General features: G+C 40.1%; 1 protein-coding gene across 1 annotated transcript; it reads left to right on the plus strand.

Annotated features, from left to right (window-relative positions):
* The first annotated feature begins 683 nt into the window (after positions 1-683).
* muc2.1 (mucin 2.1) lies at positions 684-26508 on the plus strand. The gene is made up of 47 exons (XM_088416619.1): positions 684-747; positions 822-1077; positions 1163-1277; positions 1691-1781; positions 1845-1982; positions 2073-2285; positions 3212-3337; positions 3411-3525; positions 3603-3753; positions 3827-3940; positions 4011-4080; positions 4156-4293; positions 5268-5432; positions 5509-5603; positions 6178-6304; positions 6918-7173; positions 7447-7499; positions 7574-7677; positions 7763-7914; positions 8014-8152; positions 8309-8419; positions 8508-8687; positions 9079-9318; positions 9393-9549; positions 9758-9886; positions 11172-11471; positions 12447-12971; positions 14721-15767; positions 15867-19031; positions 19121-19281; positions 19704-19878; positions 19988-20235; positions 20970-21153; positions 21230-21440; positions 21516-21691; positions 21773-21842; positions 23303-23403; positions 23484-23515; positions 23597-23774; positions 23849-23953; positions 24033-24073; positions 24163-24285; positions 24773-24871; positions 25672-25800; positions 25897-25936; positions 26021-26144; positions 26233-26508. The coding sequence occupies exons 1-47, from the start codon at positions 684-686 to the stop codon at positions 26441-26443; spliced, it is 10944 nt and encodes a 3647-aa protein (XP_088272745.1). The 3' UTR covers positions 26444-26508.
* The last annotated feature ends 985 nt before the right edge of the window (positions 26509-27493 follow it).

The following is a 27493-nucleotide window of genomic DNA, read 5'->3' on the forward strand; positions in this document are numbered from 1 at the left end:
TATATGTTTACATGTTTGCAAATCACCTAAACTTTGTATAAGCCTTCCCATAATGACGCATTCTTTGACCTAATCTATTTTGTGTTTAGAGTAATGGTGCCATATCCTAGCTGTGTTTATCTGTTGAGTTTTGGGAACTGCGTGTGTTGAGATATGCTGAAGCTGATAGTGGGCTGTGTGATGCTTGTGTGAGGAGTGTTATGTCTTATTTCTGGTGTGTTTCTGTGTGTCTGGTGTTGTCAAAAGTATGATCTACTGTAAAACATTGCTTGATTTGCAATAGTGTCTTTTTACTTTTAATATCTGCCACACTTGATAGGAAGGCCTTGGTTTTTTTACTGTGTTATGTGTGAAACTAGGGTGTGAACTATGTGAAAAAATATCTTTCAATTTATGAATTCTTCATGATTAATATTGGAGTGACCGCATTAGGTCATGTTTTTGAATGTCTTGTTCCTGAAAATCTCTCAATAGATCTGCAAGCAAATTTGCTTAATGATGTCACAAGGAGGATGTGGGTATCATTACATTGGCGTCAGAAGTCCATTCAACACGTTTTCCATGTGGTGGTAATAAAACTTGGCTGAAAGAAGGTGTGATCAAATTGAGCAGTCTAAATATAAGGAGCTGCCGAGAAGAGTCAGTCGACATTACCTGCGGTGGTGATGGCAAGCGTGGCAGCCATGAGGTGGAAATGTCTGGCCTTGTGTTTCTTCGCTGTTGTCATCGAAGTCAAGGCCAGACTGGGTAAGACCAATCAAACACCTTTTCGTCACTTCGTCCGAAAACATAATCTCACCCCGACTTTCCATCCCGTTCAGTCAGCAACCATGTCGGCAGTATCTGCAGCACGTGGGGCAGAGAGCACTTCAAGACATTCGACGGGGACGTTTACCAGTTTTCCGGCTCGTGTGAATACAACCTGGCTTCAGATTGCCATGAATCCATGGAGGAGTTTGCGGTGCACATGAGGAGGGAGCAGAATGATGGGAACCCGACTATCGCCTATGTGGTGGTCATTATCAATGATCTTGCCTTCCACCTCACCAAGGAAGCGGTCACTGTTAATGGGAATCAGTGAGTCCAAAAACAAAGCAAAAAAATGAAGCTGTACTTAGAATTTCATGCCTGTATAATGAGATGTCTTCCTTTGTTTGTTTAGGGTCATTCTTCCATACTTTAATAGCGGAGTTCAAGTGGAAAATAATGCTGCCTACATCAAACTGCAATCCAAAGTTGGCATTGTTGTCATGTGGAATGGGGACGATGCAATTATGGTAAGGATCAGATTGTTATGACTTTGCAAAATTTAGTCATTTACTGACTGCCCAGCCTGTAAAAATGGATATTACGGTGTGTCAATGGCAGTGAATGAGTTCATTTGTTCACTGCCAGTCCCACATAAAAGCAATGCGTACATCTATAGCTGTCAATGGCAGTGAATGAGGTAATATATGTATTATATATGTACTTATAAATGTATTTAAATGTACTGTGTTTATATAGCGAGAGAGAGAGAGAGCTACTGAAATGTCAGGATTTTTTGGGCTGTTTACCATTACCATTACCATTTTAGTCAATAATTTTGCAGTGTGACTACAAAGTTTATGATTTTTCTTGACTCTGCACAAGTTTACAATCGTCTGACATGACTAATCTTATTATTCTTCAATTATCTTTGCAAATGTAGGTGGAAGTTGATCGTGACTACGCTAATCGCACTTGCGGCCTTTGTGGCGATTACAACGCCATTCCTATCTACAATGAGTTGCTGTACAATGGTTGGTTTATCTTTATAATCCTCATTTATCTAGACCACTTGACATGAATAAAATCCATTGCAGATCGAATAATCAGCCACATCGAGTTTGGCAATCTCCAGAAGATTCATAACCCAAATTTTGATTGTGAGGACCCATTCGAGGAGTTGGCAGAATCTCCTGAAGATGTTCCGGCTGAGGTTTCGTGCGAGGAATTTGTGAGTTTTATTTGGCTTATCAAAAGTAGCATAGGTACTATTCAAAACCTAATGATAGCTGTGTCTCCTGGGTTCTCGGCTGTCTTTTAGAAAGCCACTTGCAACCAAATGCTGCTTTCAGATCCTTGGCGCCCCTGCACCCAACTTATCGACCCGGCGCCATACGTGCTTGCTTGCATGCAGGACATGTGTGGCTGCAACAACCGCACAAACGACACCTGTGTTTGCAGCACACTGTCCGAGTTCTCGCGACAGTGTTCTCATGCTGGCGGAGTGCCGCCTAACTGGAGGACCTCGGACTTCTGTGGTATAGTTTTACTTCTTATCATTTATTTTCACATTTTAAATTATAAGAACTTAGGCTTTATAGCTGGAAATTTACAGCATTCTCAGGTGTGATATTCTTTTACCTTAACCTCTAATTTCATTTAGCAGCAGCAGTTCTAAACTATGTGCATTAGATATTTGTGATGAATTCTAAAATATCACTCATGAAACTCAATCAACAAATGAAAGTAATCGATTTGGTTAGTATTATCTCTCTCAAATGCCCGACTTGATGCAGTGGTGTCCAAACTATGACCGTTTGCAGCCCACAGAAAAATACATTTTTAACATGCCTTACAATTCTATTTGGGAACAAAATGACCCATTCTGGGGGATTGCTTTGTGCAAAACAACCCAGAAAGGTGGATCTTACGGACCCGAAAATTGGGTTCGTCAATTCAGAACCATAATGGGATGATTTTTGATCCAACTAGTTTCAGAGTATAAATCTATGAAGATAATTTCATTTCATGAGCAAAAATAGTTTCTTCCACTTTCTGCTTTGTGTTAAATTCTGATGAATGAATTCATCAGATTAATGATTCTCAAATCAGGTCAGATTTGCTCTTTATTTTTGGTTGTGGATGTGTGTGTATGTGTGGGGGTCTGTTCAAATGAGAAAGCCTAAGACAAAACAAAGAAAGCAATCCTCAGCAACATTTTTAACAGATAGCTTTAATGTAACATTTTTTCTATATAAATACATGATATAGTAAATGATGCATGAAGCTTGATTGATTGCTTTTACTGTGTTTAACAAGTCAAAGTAAAATCAAGTGGCATTTTCATGTTTCTATTTTTCTGTTTGCGGCTCATGGAGGAAAAAGCCAAACGCCAATGGCTTAATGCAAAAAGAACTGCAATCGGTTACAGTAAGGTCACTCACATGAATGTTACCGCCTACAGCTAAGCAGTGTCCTTACAACATGGTGTATGAGGAAAGCGGTTCTCCTTGCATGGACACATGCACACACCAGGACACCAGTTCATTGTGTGAGGACCACAGAATGGATGGCTGCTTCTGCCCGCCTGGTTGGTCCACTTCCCATTTTTTTTCTAATATTATAATTGTAATTTCGTTTTCCTAAACTTGTATGCGTTTTAGGCACTGTGTTTGATGACATTTCCATGAGAGGGTGCATTGATCAATCTGAATGTCAGTGCAAGCACGGAAGGATCTACAACTCTAGTGAAGGTTACCAACAAGACAAAGAGATATGGTAAGGGGGATGTTCCATCATTTATTACGGTAAATTTTCCTCTTGATCACGTGTTTAAATTGCATGTGTCGTCTCAGTACATGTTTTGAGGGCAGATGGTCCTGTGAGTATCTTCAAGGCCCGGCTACATGTGCAGTGGAAGAGGGTTCTCACATAACCACCTTTGACGGCAAATCTTACACTTACCATGGAGACTGTTATTACACACTAGCCAAAGTGGAAAGCAAGGTGAATAGATCCGCGTTTTGATTGGTTGGGAACTACGACATGAGTCTCATTCAAATGTCGATGTGCGTTCCAGGATGCTTCAAGTCCAAAGTTTACCCTCCAAGTGCAGTTAGTGCCTTGTATAAACCAACGCTTTGACACTTGCCTCAAGATACTTAAAGTCCTGCTAAACAATGACAGAAATAATGTGAGTGGATTATTCTTACCTTAGCGTTGTACCTGTTGGATGCAGCTTTTAACTGACTCATTATGCTTAGGTGTTAATGTTCATTTCTGATGGGACAGTAAAGCAGAACCAGCAAACCATCACTTTGCCGTACCATACAGGTAGGTCGCACAATTCTTACCTCATCATTACTTTGTCCCTTTCTGTCATCAAGTGATACTTGTTGTGTTTCAAAGCGGACATCAACATATTCCACGCCTCGTCTTTTCACATCATGCTACAAACCAGTTTTGGCTTGCAAATTCAGATTCAGCACGTGCCGCTCATGCAAGTTTATGTGCGGCTGAATGAAAGCTACAATGGCAAGACGCGCGGTGAGTTGGACCTTTCTAAAAATGGAAACTATGTCAATTCTCAATACACATGTAAAAGGTGAAGTTATACAGTAAAACAAGATGAATTTTGGATTGTATGACTGGTACACAGAAGTACTCTGGCTGGACATTTAGGCTCAAATTGTGATTAAATTCAATAATGCTGTTAGGGCTGCAACAAAAATTATTTAAGAATCGATGAATCTGTCAATTGTCTTGTTGATTAATCAGTGAACCAGATCTTTTAAAACCGTGTTTTAATTTCCATCCCTTTATTTAAAAAAAAAAAAAACAATTTGGAATCGATAATGCAATGACAAAGTTGTCTAAATCCTAGTCAAAATGTATTAAAATAAGGAATCAGCAGGTGATGCGCATCATTGCCAAGATGTTTTTATCTGACAAGCAAGCTCTTTTAAGATCAAACGTCATTTCACAAATACTATAAACAAATAAGCATATTAAGTCAATAATACATCATCATGTTACCCTCCATCATGAAATCAAACTAAAGACTTACATATGCCTGTTTGTGCTTAAAATGTTGTCTTTTGTAAAATGTTGAGCACGTTTGAACATGTTTTGTAATATGTAGCCCGATCCCTTGTGACGAGCGGCTGGGACAGAAGTGTGGAGGAGCCAATGTAGACTAAAAAAAATTCACTGAAAAACTCTTTCAAACATACCTGTGAATCTGTTCAAATAAGTATGTTGGAACATTCTCAAATCCTCCAATTTCTTCATTAATTCCCCCTTAATGTCTCTATTTTCATTTCCCAGTAGCCCAAAAGGTTAAAATTGTAGTTGAAACATAAGAAAAATAAAATAACCCAAGCATGTGACAAAATCTGTAAAAAAATGTTGGTCATTGTAAAACCATCCTTTCAATTATCCAAAAATGCAAAGCATAAGCTGCCAAATGCCTCTTCCGATCGATGAAGTAAAACGTATCTTAAATTCCTTGATTTCATCAGGTTTATGTGGCAACTACAACCTGGTGGTGTCTGATGACTTCAAAACCCCTCAGGAGATTGTCGAGGGAACAGCGACAGCGTTTAGTAACAGCTGGAAGTCCAACCTCATGTGCCGAGACACCAGGGAAAGACTTGATGACCCCTGTTCCCTCAATGTGGACAATGGTACTCGCCGACACCGTTTAAACCCTCGCGTTTGTTTGTCATGATTTTGTTTTAAAATGTTTTCAATTTTTTGCAGACTTGTATGCCAAACATTGGTGTGCCTTGCTGTTAAATCCAAATAGCACTTTTGAACAGTGCCACTCATTCGTGGATCCTCAGGCATATTACAAGGTATTTATTTAATGCAGTTCAGTATGTATACTTGGTATTCCAAGTGATGTGCCTAGTACGGTTGGTTATTTTAATTGTCACCCTTCACAATTTTTGACAATGGAAATGCTGATTTATGCCAATGTGGTCACCCCTGAAAAAAATGGTATCAAGTGCTACGGTTGCGACCTCACATTGTTATGTTATTACTTGCTCGTTTTCATTTAAAGACATGCAGAAATTTTTGTGATTATTGACTTTCGATTTTGTAAGCAAGCTTTTGAGAAAAAGAAATGAAAAGAGAGCAAGTACTGCACTAGCTCGCCTTCGGCTGCGGGCTCGGGCTACGTTCCATGACCAGTCATAAAGTATAACATCTCAAACATCAATAGAAATATTAATCCAATCCACAAAACAGCAGTTACTAGTGTGTGGGATATGTGGAAACATTTTATAATTTATTTCACACACCAAAATCATAAGAGCCACATGTGAACTTACGTTGGGACACGAGAAAAGTTTTTTTGGGGGTCGTAACTGTTCGCTGGCACTGTGCCGAACTGAACTTTACCACTTTGTGTGCTACACACCACAGCGTTGCACTTACGCCAGCTGCAACTGTGACAAGAGTGAAGCCTGCCTGTGTGCAGTTTTCTCCTCCTACGCCCGAGCTTGTGCATCAAAAGGGATCTTCTTGACAGACTGGAGAGCCAACGTGTGCGGTAAGTACTTCCTATACTCTATAGTGGAGCCTCTACATAGGACTTGGACCCGGTTGTGTTCTATTTGTCGACTTTTTTAAATCCTTGTTTTATAAAAAATAGCTCGATAGATAATTGGTAAACATTTGTATCATTTTTTTAAGGCAAAATAATATTATATTAGACGATAACAAAATTTTTGACTGGCAAACACGTTTGAACGTATTTAGAAGTATGTGAACGTATTTAAATCTGTTCACACATATTCAAAAATACATTTGAATGTTTTTTCAAATATAGAAAAAACACAACCGCAATATATATGATAAGTTCCCCCCCCACCCCCCAAAATACGTTTGAAAGTACTTGCAAATACACCCGATCATTCTTGTAGGCTCGGTGTTTTAATGAACATAACCTGTAACATTATGGGGAAAAAAAATGCAGTTTTAAGCATTTAACTCACAAGTATGTTCAAATGAATTTGCAAGTACAATCAAACATTTTTGAAAATACAAATTTACCTATAATGTATTTGTTAGCACATTTGAACATATTTGTGAGCTAAAGGCTAAAAATGTTGCATTGAAAACATATTTTCAGCATAAGCTTTTAACGTTTTGCTACTATACAGAAAAATACACAAGGACCTGCCCAGAATCTCAGATCTTCTCATACAAGCATCAACGAAGTGAGCTGACCTGCAGATCGTTGAGTTCAACACTGCAGACGGTCTCGTCTGATTTCCTGCCTGTGGACGGCTGCTCCTGCCCCGAGGGTCAATACTTGGACGAACACGCCATCTGCATCCCCAAAGAAAGGTGTCCATGTTACCACAATGAGGCCATCATCCAGCCAGGGAAGTCGATGAACATCAAGGACGAACACTGGTTAGTTTAACGGCTTTTGCTCATTGGGAGTTTTTTTTTTCTTTCTTTGTAGACATAGTTTGTTGCCCTATTTGGCACAGTTAAAGGGGTAAAATATTAAAAAACACTTCTCTAAAATGACAAGGAGCAGCTTTACACTGCTGGAAATTACAAAGGAAACTTCCAAATAGAATATCGTTCTGACACTATTGCTCAAATATCAAAAGTTTCAGTTTTTGCTTCTTTTTTTTATAGCGTTCTAATAGTATATATATGATCTGTGTTTTTCTTTAGTGTGTGCAGTAACGGGGTGCTGCATTGCCACTCTTGGAAAATTCGATCATCAGGTAAATCATGCTCGTGTGTGTAAACTGCCCAAAGCATTGGGTTGAACAATGCAAACATTCTGCTTATCTTCCAGCATGTCCACCACACAAAGTCTACTTCAACTGCTCCAATCCTGGCTCAGGGCAACTTGGAGTCCAGTGTGCACCAACCTGTTTGAATTTGGACAGCGATGATTGTGTAAGCTCTTTTCTTGTCAAGTTTCCCTCCAATCTGGGAAGAGTTCCAGTTAATTTTCAGGTAGCTCTTTGGTCTTTCTTGGCAGGACTCCAACGATTGTGAATCGGGTTGTCGGTGTCCAGATGGGCTTTTTGATGACGGCAGAGGTTACTGTGTAGAAAGGTCACAATGTCCATGTAAACATGATGGAATATTCTATGCTCCTGGAGCACAAATTCCGAATCAGTGCAACACATGGTAGGATCTTGATGTTACTGCGCACTATAAAGTGCGGTACATAGATTGTTTTACAAAATCTGCATATTAACCACTGTTTTGACTCTTTTTTTAATTCAGTACCTGCAAAAGTGGAAAATGGGAGTGCACTGAGGAAAATTGCCCTGGAACCTGCATCATTTACGGAAGTGGTCATTATAACACATTTGATGAGCGGACGTACGGCTTTCAGGGCCACTGCAGCTATGTTGCAGTCAAGGTTAATATAGAATACTACTTGGTTGAAATACCAAAGCTTTTATGCCTTTTCAGTCAGTGAGGAGAATTGTTATCAAATTACAGTCTGAATGATACAAACATCAACGCAAGTCATTACAAATCATTGATTCACAATATAATTTTTCTCCCTTTTAAGAACAAATGCGGCAATAAAACAGTAGAAGACTACTTTGGAGTTATCACAGAGAACGTCCCCTGTGGCACTACAGGCACCACATGCTCAAAAACTGTCCGAATCCAGCTAGGGGTAAGACTTAATTTAAGGTGGAAATGCTGTAGAAAACTCTGATGTTATCATTGTAATACAGTCAACATGAACTTTCTTCACATTGCAGCGAATGGAAATCAAACTATCCAAAGGGAAGTATGAGGAGGTCGACTTGGGACAAGGCAACCAAATCAAGTACACAATAAGGACAGTTGGCATGTATCTGGTCGTAGAATCAGTCATTGGCATGGCAGTGATGTGGGATCGCAAAACGACTGTTCGCATCCTCTTGGAACCTCAGCTCAGTGTAAGTCCAAGTTAAACACCATGCAATATTGTATCCTGAGATCATTAGGACACCCGAAATTACATAGAGAGATTCTGAAGTCCAAATTTACCAACTCTGACGATACATTGTTCGTATGTATATTTTTTGTACGAAAACTATAACCAAAAAAAATGCCTGTAATGATGAGTCAGATTTGGTAGTGTGGGTTCTTTTTTTCTTTTGATGATTTTACCATAAGTTCAAGCGTTATCTCAAGTAAATCTTTACAAGCTTTGTAGAAAATATTTGTTGAAAAATGTGATTGATTATGGAAAATTCTGAGATGATATATGATATACACATACATATCATACTAAGTAAAAAAACAGTATTTTAAGAAATGTACTAACTCAAATGCTTTCTTGCACAGGGAGAAGTATGTGGTCTATGTGGGGATTTTGATGGAAATGAACAAAATGACTTCACCACTCAGGGTCAGCTGGTAGTGGCAAATGTGTTAGAATTTGCAAACAGCTGGAAAACCAGCAGCAGTTGCCCAAATGTGGAAACAAACCTTGACCCCTGTACGGTGACACCTTCCCGTCACCACTGGTCCAAAATGATGTGCAGCATTATAACCGGAAAAACATTCCAAGCATGTCACAATACGGTAATAGCGGATTTGGCTTAGAAATTTGGAATCTTTTCAGTTTACCTGATTGGGCATATGATTTGTCTGAATAGGTGGATCCGCTTCCATTTTATGAAAACTGTGTGAAAGACTCATGTGCCTGTGATACTGGGGGCGACTGTGAATGTTTCTGCACCGCGGTGGCAGCCTATGCACAAGCTTGTAATGAGGCCGGTGTATGCGTTGCATGGCGAACACCAGACATCTGTCGTGAGTAAATTTGTCCTCAATACCAGAAGTGAGATTAAAATAATTAAATAGTGTTTGTTTATTTGAAGGTACTGAATAAGCTTTCAAAGTTGTTTAATGATCTAAAATAGCGGCAACTATTCGGTTTACCTGTGACCCTAAACTGGTTGAGAAAATGGATGGATGGATTTACGATTTCAATGTGACGTTTTCATTTCTTTCTCCTTAGCCGTGTACTGCGACTACTATAACAACCCAGAAGAATGTCGGTGGCACTACAACCCATGTCATCAACCTTGCTACAAGACCTGTTTGAATCCTGAGGGAATTTGTAGCAACCCCTTACCCAACCTAGAGGGTAAGCTTATTAATGTAATATGTTACAGGACAAAAAGATAATTGCATTTATTGCTGTGATGCTGCCTTGTGAAGATATTCCTTGAAATACATTAGAAATTCAAAGTTAGAAGTTTCAATTTAAGATACATGATTACATTACAAGACTGAGCTTTTCAATCAATCAGAAATATGATTTCATTATAATGCCCCAACAGTGCAGTATTGCGAATATATGAATTTGCGATTATATATCAGGAAATATCCTGTTCGATGTCTCATTAGTATTTGTTATTTTGCCTCTATTTTAAATGAAATAACTCCTTCCCAAATGAAGTAGAGTACCGAAAGTGCCAAAATTAAATTAAGAAATAAATGTACCATTAAATAATTAACTAAAAGTGTCCTCATTTAATTAAATATTTAGATAATTACTTAAATATGCAAATGAATAAATCAATGTTTCATTAATTGTACACACACACACACACACATACACACTCACGCACATACACACCCTACTTAGTTCAAATCTTGTCCAATCCATTGCGATGGCCTGAGGTGGTTGGAAACATGGCGGCTACGATGAGGGAGGACCTTCATTAACATTTCAGAGCGTTATATAGAGATATTTTAAACCGTGTTGAAAGTATGGAACCAGGGCATTTTATACAATTTTATACAACATAACGTGGAGGAGTTGGAGTTATTTCCGCACTTTCCGATCACGACATTGACCCAAGAGTGACCGAAGAAGTACTACACATTGCTTACCCTGCTCTGTCTTAGCTTGAAAAGCAGGTTAACCAAATTAGCCCATCAAACTTTGACGGGAGAGTTTGACAGTTTGAAAAAAAAAATCATGAAACTCCACATCACAGACGGTGATAAAACTTATGAAATAGATAAATAATTATATGTATGTATATTTTTTAAAATATATTTTAATTAACAACACATTTACTGATTTTTTTTTATTTGATACTTAACTGAAATTTATTAAAAAAAACTTTTATTGAATAAAACATTTAAAACATTTAACATTTAATTCCATATTTGATTGATTAACTAAACATATAATTAATGATTGAAAGATTTATTAATTAATGAAATTTGTAATATTTATTTAATGGTACATTTCTTTATTTAATTTTCGATCTTTCGTCCCTCAAAATTGAAAATTTGAAAAATCTTGTCATTCAAGATTAAACACATCCATATTTTGTATTTGAACAGATTTAATTAACAAGGTAATAAAAAGCAAGAGAAATAAAGGTGAGATGATTTTTGTGTTACTTTATTTGCAGGTTGTTATCCTGTGTGCCCAGAGGATAAACCTATATTCGATGAAGATCACCAGATATGTGTTGAAGAATGTGAAGGTTGCTTTTACAATGGAACAAGATATGACGACTATGAAGTCATTTACAATGTGACTGACAACCTTGGAATGTGCTACTATGCAATATGTATTAATACCACAGTAATTTTCGGAAATGAATCCTGCGAAACTACAGGCACAACAACGGGACCTCCTGTTACCATGGAGACGACAGAACCAGCAACTGCGCCTGTTGTGACAGAAGGAACAACAACCACAACTGAAGGTCCAAGCACCACAACTAAATCTACAACCACACCATCAGAACCCACTACGACAGCTGCAGGACCAAGCACCACCACTGAAGTTCCAACTCCCACAACAAAGTCTACAACCACACCATCAGGACCCACCGCCACAGCTGAAGGACCAACTACCACTACTGAAGGTCCAACTACAACAATAAAACATACAACCACACCATCAGGACATACCACCACAACTGAAGGACCAACCACCACTACTGAAGGTCCAACTACCACAACGAAATTTACAACCACACCATCAGGACCCTCCACATCAACTGAAGGACCAACTACCACAACTCAATCTACAACCACAACTGCAGGACCAACCACCACTATTGAGAGTCCAACTACCACAACTGAATCTACAACCACAACTGCAGGACCAACCACCACTACTGAAGGTCCAACTACCACAACGAAATCTACAACCACACCATCAGGACCCTCCACATCAACTGAAGGACCAACTACCACAACACAATCTACAACCAAACCACCAGGACCTACAACCACAACTGAAGGTCCGACTACCACAACTAAATCTAGTACCACAACTGAAGAACAAACCACCACGACTGAAGGTCCAACTACCACAAGAAAATCTTCAACCACTCCATCAGGACTCATCACCACAACTGAAGGACCAACCACCACTACAACTGAAGGACCAACCACCACTACTAAGAGTCCAATAATCACAACTAAATATACAACCACACCATCAGCACCCACCACCACAACTGAAGGACCACCCACCACTACTGAAAGTCCAACAACCACAACTAAATCTACAACCACACCATTAAGACCTACAACAACAACTGAAGGAAAAATCACAACAACCACTACTGAAGGTCCAACTACCACAACAAAATCTACAACGACACAATCAGGACAAACCACCACAACTGAAAGTCCAACTACCACAACTGAATCTACAACCACACCATCAGGACAAACCACCACTACTGAAGGTCCAACTACCACAACAAAATCTACAACGACACCATCAGGACAAACCACCACAACTGAAAGTCCAACTACCACAAATAAATCTACAACCACGCCATCAGTACCAAACACCACAACTGAAGGTCCAACTACCACAACAAAATCTACAACGACACCATCAGGACCAACCACCACTACTGAAAGTCCAACTACCACAACAAAATCTACAACCACAACATCAGGACCCTCCACCACAACTGTAGGACCAATCACCACAACTGAAGGACCAACCACCACTACTGAAGGTCCAACTACCACAACAAAATCTACAACGACACGACCAGCACAAACCACCACAACTGAAAGTCCAACTACCACAACGAAATCTACAACCACACCATCAGGACAAACCACCACTACTGCAAGTCCAACTACCACAACAAAATCTACAACCACAACATCAGGACCCTCCACCACAACTGTAGGACCAATCACCACAACTGAAGGACCAACCACCACTACTGAAGGTCCAACTACCACAACAAAATCAACAACGACACCACCAGGACAAACCACCACAACTGAAAGTCCAACTACCACAACTAAATCTACAACCACACCATCAGGACCAACCACCACTACTGAAGGTCCAACTACCACAACAAAATCTACAACGACACCATCAGGACAAACCACCACAACTGAAAGTCCAACTACCACAACTAAATCTACAACCACACCATCAGGACCAACCACCACGACTGAAGGTCCAACTACCACAACAAAATCTACAACGACACCATCAGGACAAACCACCACAACTGAAAGTCCGACTACCACAACGAAATCTACAACCACACCATCAGAACCAACCACCACTACTGAAAGTCCAACGACCACAACAAAATCTACAACCACAACATCAGGACCCTCCACCACAACTGTAGGACCAATCACCACAACTGAAGGACCAACCACCACTACTGAAGGTCCAACTACCACAACAAAATCAACAACGACACCACCAGGACAAACCAACACAACTGAAAGTCCAACTACCACAACTAAATCTACAACCACAACATCAGGACCAACCACCACTACTGAAAGTCCAACAACAACAACTAAATCTACAACCACAACATCAGTACCCTCCACCACAACTGTAGGACCAATCACCACAACTGAAGGACCAACCACCACTACTGAAGGTCCAACTACCACAACAAAATCTACGACTACACCAGCAGGACAAACCACCACAACTGAAGGACCAACTACCACAACTAAATCTACAACCACAACTGCAGGACCAACCACCACTATTGAGAGTCCAACTTCCACAACACAATCTACAACCAAACCACCGGGGCCAACAACCACAATTGAAGGAGCAACCACCACTACTGAAGGTCCAACTACCACAACTAAATCTACAACCACACCATCAGGACCAACCACCACGACTGAAGGTCCAACTACCACAACAAAATCTACAACGACACCATCAGGACAAACCACCACAACTGAAAGTCCGACTACCACAACGAAATCTACAACCACACCATCAGGACCAACCACCACTACTGAAAGTCCAACGACCACAACAAAATCTACAACCACAACATCAGGACCCTCCACCACAACTGTAGGACCAATCACCACAACTGAAGGACCAACCACCACTACTGAAGGTCCAACTACCACAACAAAATCAACAACGACACCACCAGGACAAACCACCACAACTGAAAGTCCAACTACCACAACTAAATCTACAACCACACCATCAGGACCAACCACCACTACTGAAAATCCAACAACAACAACTAAATCTACAACCACAACATCAGTACCCTCCACCACAACTGTAGGACCAATCACCACAACTGAAGGACCAACCACCACTACTGAAGGTCCAACTACCACAACAAAATCTACGACTACACCAGCAGGACACACCACCACAACTGAAGGACCAACTACCACAACTAAATCTACAACCACAACTGCAGGACCAACCACCACTATTGAGAGTCCAACTTCCACAACACAATCTACAACCAAACCACCGGGGCCAACAACCACAATTGAAGGAGCAACCACCACTACTGAAGGTCCAACTACCACAACTAAATCTACAACCACACCATCAGGACCAACCACCACTACTGAAGGTCCTACTACCACAACAAAATCTACAACGACACCATCAGGACAAACCACCACAACTGAAAGTCCGACTACCACAACGAAATCTACAACCACACCATCAGGACCAACCACCACTACTGAAAGTCCAACTACCACAACAAAATCTACAACCACAACATCAGGACCCACCACCACAACTGTAGGACCAATCACCACAACTGAAAGACCAACCACCACTACTGAAGGTCCAACTACCACAACAAAATCAACAACGACACCACCAGGACAAACCACCACAACTGAAAGTCCAACTACCACAACTAAATCTACAACCACACCATCAGGACCAACCACCACTACTGAAAGTCCAACAATAACAACTAAATCTACAACCACAACATCAGTACCCTCCACCACAACTGTAGGACCAATCACCACATCTGAAGGACCAACCACCACTACTGAAGGTCCAACTACCACAACAAAATCTACGACTACACCATCAGGACAAACCACCACAACTGAAGGACCAACTACCACAACTAAATCTACAACCACAACTGCAGGACCAACCACCACTATTGAGAGTCCAACTTCCACAACACAATCTACAACCAAACCACCGGGGCCAACAACCACAATTGAAGGAGCAACCACCACTACTGAAGGTCCAACTACCACAACTAAATCTACAACCACACCATCAGGACCAACCACCACGACTGAAGAACCAACTACCACAACAAAATCTACAACGACACCATCAGGACAAACCACCACAACTGAAAGTCCAACTACCACAACGAAATCTACAACCACACCATCAGGACCAACTACCACGACTGAAGGTCCAACTACCACAACTAAATCTACAACCACACCATCAGGACCCACCACCACAACTGAAAGTCCGACTACCACAACGAAATCTACAACCACACCATCAGGACCAACCACCACGACTGAAGGTCCAACTACCACAACAAAATCTACAACGACACCATCAGGACAAACCACCACAACTGAAAGTCCAACTACCACAACGAAATCTACAACCACAACTGCAGGACTTACCACCACTATTGAGAGTCCAACTTCCACAACACAATCTACAACCAAACCACCAGGGCCAACAACCACAACTGAAGGAGCAACCACCACTACTGAAGGTCCAACTACCACAACTAAATCTACAACCACACCATCAGGACCAACCACCACTACTGAAGGTCCAACTACCACAACAAAATCTACAACGACACCATCAGGACAAACCACCACAACTGAAAGTCCAACTACCACAACGAAATCTACAACCACACCATCAGGACCAACAACCACTACTGAAGGTCCAACTACCACAACAAAATCTACAACGACACCATCAGGACAAACCACCACAACTGAAAGTCCAACTACCACAACAAAATCTACAACCACAACATCAGGACCCTCCACCACAACTGTAGGACCAATCACCACAACTGAAGGACCAACCACCACTACTGAAGGTCCAACTACCACAACAAAATCAACAACCACACCATCAGGACCCACCACCACAACTGAAGGACCAACTACCACAACTAAATCTGCAACCACAACTGCAGGACCAACCACCACTATTGAGAGTCCAACTACCACAACAAAATCTACAACCAAACCACCGGGACCAACAACCACAATTGAAGGAGCAACCACCACTACTGAAGGTCCAACCACCACAACAAAATCTACAACCACTCCATCAGGACAAACCACCACAACTGAAAGTCCAACTACCACAACTACATCTACAACCACAACATCAGGACAAACCACCACAATTGAAAGTCCAACTACCACAACGAAATCTACAACCACACCATCAGGACCAACCACCACGACTGAAGGTCCAACTACCACAACAAAATCTACAACCACAACTGCAGGACTAACCACCACTATTGAGAGTCCAACTTCCACAACACAATCTACAACCAAACCACCAGGGCCAACAACCACAACTGAAGGAGCAACCACCACTACTGAAGGTCCAACTACCACAACTAAATCTACAACCACACCATCAGGACCAACCACCACTACTGAAGGTCCAACTACCACAACAAAATCTACAACGACACCATCAGGACAAACCACCACAACTGAAAGTCCAACTACCACAACGAAATCTACAACCACACCATCAGGACCAACAACCACTACTGAAGGTCCAACTACCACAACAAAATCTACAACGACACCATCAGGACAAACCACCACAACTGAAAGTCCAACTACCACAACAAAATCTACAACACTATCAGGACAAACCACCACAACTGAAAGTCCAACAACTGAAGGACCAACTACCACAACTAAATCTACAACCACAACTGCAGGACTAACCACCGCTATTGAGAGTCCAACTTCCACAACACAATCTACAACCAAACCACCAGGGCCAACAACCACAATTGAAGGAGCAACCACCACTACTGAAGGTCCAACTACCACAACTAAATCTACAACCACACCATCAGGACCAACCACCACTACTGAAGGTCCAACTACCACAACAAAATCTACAACGACACCATCAGGACAAACCACCACAACTGAAAGTCCAACTACCACAACGAAATCTACAACCACACCGTCAGGACCAACCACCACGACTGAAGGTCCAACTACCACAACTAAATCTACAACCACACCATCAGGACCCACCACCACAACTGAAGGACCAACTACCACAACTAAATCTGCAACCACAACTGCAGGACCAACCACTACTATTGGGAGTCCAACTACCACAACAAAATCTACAACCAAACCACCAGGACCAACAACCACAATTGAAGGAGCAACCACCACTACTGAAGGTCCAACTACCACAACAAAATCCACGACCACACCATCAGGACACACCACCGCAACTGAAGGACCAACTACCACAACAAAATCTACAACGACACCATCAGGACAAACCACCACAACTGAAAGTCCAACTACCACAACTAAATCTACAACGACACCATCAGGACCAACCACCACTACTGAAAGTCCAACAACCACAACAAAATCTACAACCACTCCATCAGGACCCTCCACCACAACTGTAGGACCAATCACCACAACTGAAGGACCAACCACCACTACTGAAGGTCCAACTACCACAACAAAATCTACAACCACACCATCAGGACAAACCACCACAACTGAAGGTCCAACTACCACAACTGAATCTACAACCACCCCATCAGGACCCTCCACCACAACTAAAGGACCTATCACCACAACTGAAGGGTCAACTACAACAACAAAATCTACAACTACACCATCAGGACCCACCACCACAACTGAAGGAGAAACTACCACGACTAAATCTACAACCACACCATCAGGACAATCCACCACAACTGTTGGACCAATCACCACAACTGAAGGACCAACCACTACTACTGAAGGTCCAACTACTACAACAAAATCTACAACCACACCATCAGGACAAACCACAACAACCGAAGGTCCAACTACCACAACTGAATCTACAACCACACCATCAGGACCCTCCACCACAACTAAAGGACCAATCACCACAACTGAAGGGTCAACTACAACAACAAAATCTACAACTACACCATCAGGACCCACCACCACAACTGAAGGAGAAACTACAACGACTATATCTACAACCACACCATCAGGACCAACCACCACAGCTGTAGGACCAATCACCACAACTGAAAGACCAACCACCACTACTGAAGGTCCAACTACCACAACAAAATCTACAACCACACCATCAGGACAAACCACCACACCTGAAGGTCCCACTACCACAACTGAATCTACAACCACACCATCAGGACACTCCACCACAACTAAAGGACCAATCATCACAACTGAAGGGTCAACTACAACAACAAAATCTACAACTACACCATCAGGACCCACCACCACAACTGAAGGAGAAACTACCACGACTAAATCTACAACCTCACCATCAGGACCAACTACCACAACTGAAGGAGAAACTACCACGACTAAATCTACAACCTCACCATCAGGACCAACCACCACTACTCAATCTACAACCACACCATCAGGGCCAACCACCACAACAGAAGGTCCAACTACTACATCTAAATCTACAACCACATCATCAGGACCCACCACCACTACTGAAGGACCAACTACCACAACTGAATCTACAACCACAACTGCGGGACCCGCCTCCTCAACTGAAGGTCCAACTACCACACCTAAATCTACAACCACACCATCAGGAGTCAGCACTACAACTGAAGAACCAACTACAACTACAAAATCCACAACCACCCCAGTCGGACCCACAAGCACAACAGTACAACCGAGCACCATCACTACTACTCCAGGCCACACTACACCATGCTTCTGTATAATAAATGGCAAGCACTACAACCCAGGTAAAGACATCTATCTCAGTCAAATATGAAGCATTATTTGCCATTTCTTTTAAAATTTCCTTTTGTCAACTATTTTTACTCATGTTCAGGTGAAACCATTTTGGACATGGAGCACATTGGATCGGGAATTTGTCTCACAATGATTTGTTCTAAGACTTGTGAGATTCACAACAAGACTGAACCTTGCTGGACCACACCCTTGCCAAAGCCCACTCCCACTGTTCCTTGGTGTCCTGAATGGGATGTTGTAGTAAGAACTTCGATTTCTTTAGAATCTAATAAGCCTTTAGCCATTTGTACAGTGATGCTCTGACATAAATGTCACCTAGATAAATTGTGACTGCTGTTATTGCAGCATATTGAATCACTGAAACTAGTTGTGAGTCTTCTGGTCCCAATATACTGCCCCCGGTGGCCATGATAGAAAATAATAAGAATTTCGTCATTAATCATTTACGCTGTGGTATTTTTTTTCTCTCTATGCGGAATACAATATTACGGAGTGCAAATTTTCTTAAGCCCCTATCTCACAGTTGGCAAGTGTCGGCGAAGATAGTGGCCCTTGATCTCGTCAGATATATGGGCACCACTGTACATATAAACACTATACACTATATAATTTTACATTTTTGTATTAGTAAACAAAGTTGAGCATGCCTTTTTGTCTTCCAGCAAAATGAAACCTTCTTGTTGTGTAACTGCACTATGGCAAGATGCATTGAGAACAATACAATTGAAATTATTCCATATGAATGCCCGCCCTTAAAGAATATCACTTGCACCAATGGAAAGGATCCTGTGCTTGTTTATGATGAGAACTACTGCTGCCAACATTATGCTTGTGACTGTAAGCAATTCATTGCTTTACACCGATTTTTTAGTTGATCGTCATATTTATGTATTGTCCTTATTGAATTGAGTTTTTGTTTGCGTTTTCTGTTTTTGTTGTTTTACAGGTGAATGCAAAGGTTGGGGAGATCCCCATTACATCACATTTGATGGCCTTTACTACAACTACCAAGGAAATTGTACATATGTCCTAATGGAAGAAATTACACCAAAGCACAATTTGAAGATTTATGTAGACAATGTCTACTGTGACGCCACTCAACATGTTTCCTGCCCGCGGTCACTAATTATTTCATACAAATCGGATGTGATTGTACTTAAGAGTCAAAACCTCGTGGGAGCATCAGAATTGGAGGTAAAAAAAAATGTTTGGATCGGAGATAAGTTTTGTAAATCATCACCACAATATTTGTAAATTGGAATAGTAGATTCTAAATAATTTGAATGCTAAAATGGATCCTATTAACTCGTTCAATCCCAAAGATGTGTTTAAAGAGTCCAGAGATTCAATCCAGGCAGTTATGTTTAAAAAAAATTTAAAAAAAAAATCCAAGTATTTTGCTTACGGGTGGTCTATAAATAATTGAAAGCAAGTAATCAATTACTTTGGTTAATTCAATACTAAAGTATTTAACTATTTAGCAATTGGAGTACGAAAGAAAGTTATTTTAGGCACTAAAGTACTGAAGTAATTAATTAATTAATGAGTTGATTGATTATTACCAGCCATTTTTAGACACTCCTTTAACCAAACTTGGAAAAAGAAAAGAAAAAAAATTATGAATTGGAAAAAACTTTTTTTAAAGTACCCGGTAACTGTCTGGACTCATGTAAAAACTGAAAAAAACTGAAAATATGTCTTTGGAATTGAATGAGTTAATGACTTGATATTTGATGGTCTGTCTTTGATACATTCAAAATATGTTCTCATGGTCATTTTGTATTAAAAAGAATTATATATTGTTTCATATATTGTCTCATTCACTGCCATTGACAGAAATAGCCGTCATAAAATCCAAACGTATGGTGATTCAGCGGTTCGACCCCAAACATTGATGACACTTTAATAATAACATTTTTGTCCTTTAGGCCTACAAAGACGAAAAGCGCTTGAAACTTCCTTATTTACAACCAGGAATTAAGATCTTCAATTCAGGCATTGACTTGATTGTCGAGATTGTGCCAATAGAAGCCATTATCAAATTTGGATTAAGTGACTTCACTGTCAATCTGCCTTATAAATATTTTGACAGCAACACACAGGGCCAATGTGGTAAGAATTCCATTCCAGTTGGTTATAATTGTACGATTTTACTTTGAGATATCAAGATGATTTGTGCGGCAACCAGGAAAATGCAACAACAACCAGGCAGATGACTGCATGCTGCCCGGGGGTCAGATTGTGCAGAGCTGCAGTGTGATGGCGGACTTTTGGCCAGCCAAAGACATTTACCAACCAAACTGCCAGATACCATCTGTGGTTCCGACCGACGAACCTCTACCCCCGCCCACGCTAACCCCATGCAGGCCAGACTCTGAATGTGATCTGATCTTGAGCAGGTAGATCATTGACACGTAATTTGCGTACCTTATTGTTTGCCGTCCACCTTTAATTTGTGTGTTTTTCTTCCACAGTGTCTTCGAAGAGTGCCACCACGTTGTCAATCCGGACGATTACTATCAAGGATGCGTTTTTGACAGCTGCCACGTCACCAACCCCGCAATAGAATGCACAAGTTTGCACATCTATGCCGACGCTTGTGCTCAGGCTGGAGTTTGTTTGCACTGGAGAAATCATACAGCACACTGTGGTAAAAAAAACAAAAACATTTTTTTTCAGTGTAATCAGAAACTTAATGGACATATCAGACATATCTTTTCTTCACTTCCAGAAAGTGATTGCCCGCCTGACAAAGTCTACAAACCATGTGGTCCTGCAGAGCCACCAACGTGTGAAGACAGGTATGTTCCCATTAACAGATGTATTTTTGTCTTCATTTATGCATTTACTCTGGCAATTGGGTGCATGATGTAAAACCGCGCGACAGATATGGCATGACGCCTTCTTGTGATTCATTCCAAGTCAGCCCTAAGGCATTTCAAAGAACACCGTAAATTTAGGAAATCAACAAAAAGTGAACCAAAATCAACAGAATGTGACTTGGAAACCCCCCAAATCAACAGGAAGTGTAAAAGCTTCCAAAATCAATAAGATGTGTCCGAAGGCATTGTTTTCATTTAAAGAAAGAGCAAAAAAAAAACACCATTCTTTATATCATCAGTTTTTTCTTTGAAAAAATACTTTAAATCGTTTTAAGTCTGAATCTTTTACTGAAGTGTACAGCTTGATTTTTCTTTTTTTTTTTTTTCAGAAAAAAACCTCAATTTACATGGATGTTTTTTCTTTATAAAAACTTACTTTCATTTTTCTTTAAACAATAGAAATATTAATAATTTGGCCACACATTTCTTTTTTGTTTTTTTTAATATAATTTTAAGCAAGAATATTATCTGAAATTCCGAAAAGTCATTGCGGCATGCAAACTATACCTCCTGTTCACTGGTTCAACACACTTACCCTAGAACCGGTATTCAAAGAAAAAAATTAACCACCTCAATTAGTTTTGAATTTGATGAATCACATTATGAATGCCAAATGTATGTACAGTATTATGATCTACTCCATGAATTGTTTGGCAGACATAATGTCATTGTTTGTGAGCGTATTCATGTGTGTGCCTTTTTTATGCAACAAATTGGGGGCATGAGTCCAATACCTGCAATATCAGCAGTAAAAAATTAATACTTTGTAATAAATTCAATAACTTTTTTTCATATACAATTAATAATTTTAAAATGCATTTTGCTAGTTGCTGTCACCTGAAAATGACATAACTTGTGCTCAGGGCTCAGGCAACAATGAATCACGACTAAGTTTGTGAATATCACATGACCAAAAAGGGTCTGAGCAACTGTTATATCATTTTCAGTTAACAGGAAGTGGCAAAATGATTTTCTCAGAGGTATTAATAGTACATCAAAAATAATCAAGCTATCATGTTAATGATAGAGTAAATATTAACAATTGACTGCAGAAAATGGCAAAATAAACAAAATAAATGGTTCCTTTAACATTGCATATCTAAAGAGCAAGCCCATTTCAAAACTACAGATGGTTCAATAATTTGTGAAAATCCCATCCACACATGTGGATGTATACTTTTTGGAAAAATATCAAATTTACCAAATTGTGACTTGTGATATTTATGCTTAATATCGGCAAAACGTAAACAAGCACAAGGCACAGAACTCCACCATGGGATATCTCTGCTGCATTTTAAAGATACAATGATGGCTCTGCCATTTGTTGTGCATTTGTTTATTGAGTAAAATAAGTGGAAATTATGCTTGAATCTTCACAGTCCAAATAAACAAAGGCTTGACTATGTGACGGAAGGCTGCTTCTGTCCTGATGGAATGAAGCTCTTCAACAAAGAGTCTGGCATATGTGTCGACAAATGCGGTGAGCTTATCCTCTGCCTGTTACCGAGCAGACCTCCGTCATCAATTATGAATTAAGTCTAATGGCCGATATTCCAACAGGGTGTATTGATGCTGAGGGTAATCCTCGTGAGGTGAGTCAAGTCCAGAATTTTTTTGGGCCATCGAAGCCGGGAAGAAAAATTTCAGTGACTAACTGCTGTTTGTTCTGTCAGTTTAACGAAAGGTTCGAGTACAAATGCCAAAACTGCATCTGCGAGGAGAGCACCAAGAGCATAACATGCCAACCTAAGGTTTGCCCACCATCGCCCGCGGTTAACTGCACCCTTCCAGGCTTTGTCCTGGTCAACCAGACCAACCCAGCAGACCCATGCTGCTCTGGCCTAGCTTGCCGTAAGATGCGCAGTCATTTTTATGTATCATGAAGATACAGCTGGTCTCAGGTATTATTGTCATCACGTCCACAGGGTGTATAAGTAACACGTGTCCACACATCGACATGGAGTGTCCAATTGGATATACTGTAGTTGTCAGTGTGCCAGAGGGGAAATGCTGTCCAGAACACACATGTGGTGAGACCTTCAGTTTACGGTTGAATTTAATTCACATGTCAATTCACATGATGCGTGCATGTCTCTTCCTGCATTTTAGAGCCGAAAAATGTTTGCGTCCACAAAAATGCTGAATATCAGGTACAATTTTTAATATAATATTTGCTAGCCCCAGTAAATTAAAAGTGCTAAAAGTGTTACATTATGAACCCTTTCTCTTTTTTTTACAGCCTGGTGAGTCAGTTCCGGTGGTTCCATGTCAGGAGTGTGTCTGCACCAATCTCGTGGATCCCAAAACGGGTTTATTACAAATAAATTGTGAAGTTCAGCAATGTCAACAACTATGTGAACAGGTGTGTAAAAATAAATACACTAGTCAACCCCCAGATTTTCTTCACTAATTGCTCTATGAAGTTCCCACATATTCTTGTGTTTGGACTATTGAGGCCCATAGAACATACTAATGTCAAGAAATGTTTTGTGTTGACTTCCCCTTTAATGCTAATACACAATTCAAAATGCCATAAGTGGAATAGTGAATAGCAGAATTGTTGCTACGTTGTAACCCTCAAAGCAACAGATATTTGAGCACAAACAGTAAAACGACATATGGAAACAAGTAATATAATAACAGTTACATATTCTTTATCCTCTGTGAAGACCAACTAATATTACTAGTGTACCGTGAAGTTGTGACTGTCTCCATGGCCAAGGGACACACACTAGAAGCAGAAACACAATGGCAATTGAGCTGGAACAAAAAAAAATAAAAAGTTAAAATAATAATAATAATAATAAAATACATTTTGACATTGTTTTTTCATTACATCTCCATTTCAGGGTTATAGCTATGCAGAGCCCAGAACAAATGAATGCTGTGGAAGGTGTGTACAGACACATTGCATCTTCAATGTTAGTGGGAGTGAGCAGCTGCTCAGGGTGAGTGGAATGACTTCAATATTATTTTGTTTTATTCAAGAGCTGGCTACCTAGACTAAACCAGGCACTAGTGACCTGTTAGGAATGCCAGAGTGAAGGAGACAATTCAGTAGTTCATCAACAAAAGTATTATTTACATAAAGTAATATAGTTTTGTTTAGGGATGCAGCTATCAAGTGTTTTTGGTATTTGGATCTCCTTCAGAAAATTTGAATCGAGTATTTGGATAAAAATATATAGCAATTTTTTTTATTTTTTTTTTGCGTAGGGAAAGCCCAAACAACACTTTTTTTTCATTATGAATGACCAAATTTTTGTAATGATGACTTTTTTAGATAAATAAATTTACACTGTGCTAAGCCACACACTACTTTCCTACTCCTACAATGCTCTCCCCATAAATTTGGGTCAATGAGACAAACCTGCCGACTGAAACAGCACGTTGAATCAGCAAGGCTTGATTACATATGAAATGTAGCAATAGCAAATATGTCATCAAAGTGTGCAGAGTCATTTACATTTATTACGCCAGCCTATATGGAGCACTCAAGCACTGAACTGGAAGCTAATTTATGCTAGACGCGGCTATAACAGATAAGATGATTTTTTTCAGAAGACAGTATACACATTTTAGCACATTTTTGTTAAGTGGTGTGCAGTAAGATTTGTCCAAGTGTAAAATGTATGCCTTTCGTCTACAAAGGTTGGGAAACCTTGGACTGAACCATAATCAATTACAAGCAAGCAATACACACTCGTGGTTCATAGTTAGAAGTAACAGATTTAAATCATGTCTCCAGCAAGGTGATACGTGGTCACCACCGGACAATAAGTGTGAACATTACACATGCGTAAGCAGCGGTGAGACTTTGACAGCCATCGGCACACGAATTGTGTGTCCGCCTTTCCTGCAAAGCAATTGCCAACCTGTAAGTTTCACCAATCGATTGGAAAACAATTCACAATCAAATTGAAAAAAAAAAGAAAAGAAAAATGCCATGTTGCATTCATATTTCTTTCTTTAGGACACCATCCAAACTGCAGCAAATGGATGCTGTCAAATTTGTGAGTACTCATGATGTCCTTACTTTTCCGCCCCTAGTGGTAAAGTCATTAAAAAGAAGTAAATTATGCTTGTTTTATTCCCAGGTGTGGAACAGGAAAAGGCTTGCAAGCCTGTGCCTAATAAAGTGCAGATCATGCACAAGAACTGCCAATCTAGGGAGGAGGTAGACATTCCATATTGTGAAGGATATTGCAACACTTACACAAAGTAAGCTCTTTATTTACACACTTAAAAAAAAAAAACTCAAGCAAATGTCATTTTATCGATTGATTTTGCATTCTGTTTGCTCCTTCAGATACTCAGAGGAGACGTCCACGCTGCAGGTGACCTGCTCCGGTTGTAAGGGGTTCCGATCTAGCAATCGCACAGTTGATTTGCTGTGTCTGAATGGAGACATTATCCCCTACTCCTACATCCACGTGGACGAGTGTAGATGCGCCTTCAGCGACTGCACCAAAACTCTGGCAGCTCCAGCTCGAAGGAGGCGAAGTTTTACACTCTTATAATTTCCAAGTTGAACTTTGAACAAACACTCAAAAAATGAAATTAATACACTTGTTATCAACATTCAAAATCAAATAAAAGTACAGCATCAAATGCCTATTCTTGGTGTCTTTTTGCTTTTGGATTTCACTCTCGCAGAATCACAATTAACCAATCGCATTCAGACGTATGGTAAATAGGGGTGTGCACACCTGCAACAATTCCAATTGCCTTTGATGAACCCATACTGTTATGTTTGTGGCAAACACACTTTTGAAATTTTGGGAATAAAAACTTCAACTTTCATCGAACCGTAACAAAACATTTCAAATTTATGCAAGAAAATGCCTTGCGGTTTGATGAAACAAAAGTGTGATTTTTGTTGCTAACACACCACAGTAAATTCTTTAATTGGAATTCTCTTTTTAATGACAAATCAAATGTAAGTAAAGCTTACTAGAATATCTGAACTTTATTTGGAGTAAATGAGAGGCATTTTGAATGGTGGCAGGTTGGAATATGATGAGTTAATTCTGAACACCATCATATCCCGTTAGGAGGCTTTGCACACTTGTGCAACCACCATATCGCAGTTGTTTAGCTTTACTTACACTCTGACACTTTTTTTATGAATTGTGTTGTACAGGCACATTAATAGTAGAACATGTTTTTTAAATTATTTGATTTATTTTTAAGCACAAAACCCTGACATTTGAACATGTATGTGTAGACGTTTTAAATCTACGTATTGGAAAAAGTTGGATTGTTTCATACTATTGTATAAATCCTACACACACTGTTGTGAGCCTCACCTACGATGAAAGAGTGGGAAGCTCCACTTGCGCTAGTCTTAGCATAGCATTGGGCAATGTTTGTTTTCAGAGGGTTTGCCAAATCATTCAGGAAAGGCTTGATGAGGGGCTGGACTGAGCCGAATGTTTTGAAAGAGTGTTGACATAATGATGTTTAAATTCTGTATCTGTTTTTATTCCATAAACCTGCGCTATCATTGACTCATTGGATTTATATAAACAGAAATCTTTGAGTAGGATGGCCCAGGACAAGACTACTTT

The sequence above is a fragment of the Hippichthys cyanospilos genome, chromosome 6 (genome assembly GCF_059441005.1).
Source record: "Hippichthys cyanospilos isolate Australia breed blue-spotted pipefish chromosome 6, RoL_Hcya_1.0, whole genome shotgun sequence".
In the NCBI taxonomy this organism is placed as follows: domain Eukaryota; kingdom Metazoa; phylum Chordata; class Actinopteri; order Syngnathiformes; family Syngnathidae; genus Hippichthys; species Hippichthys cyanospilos.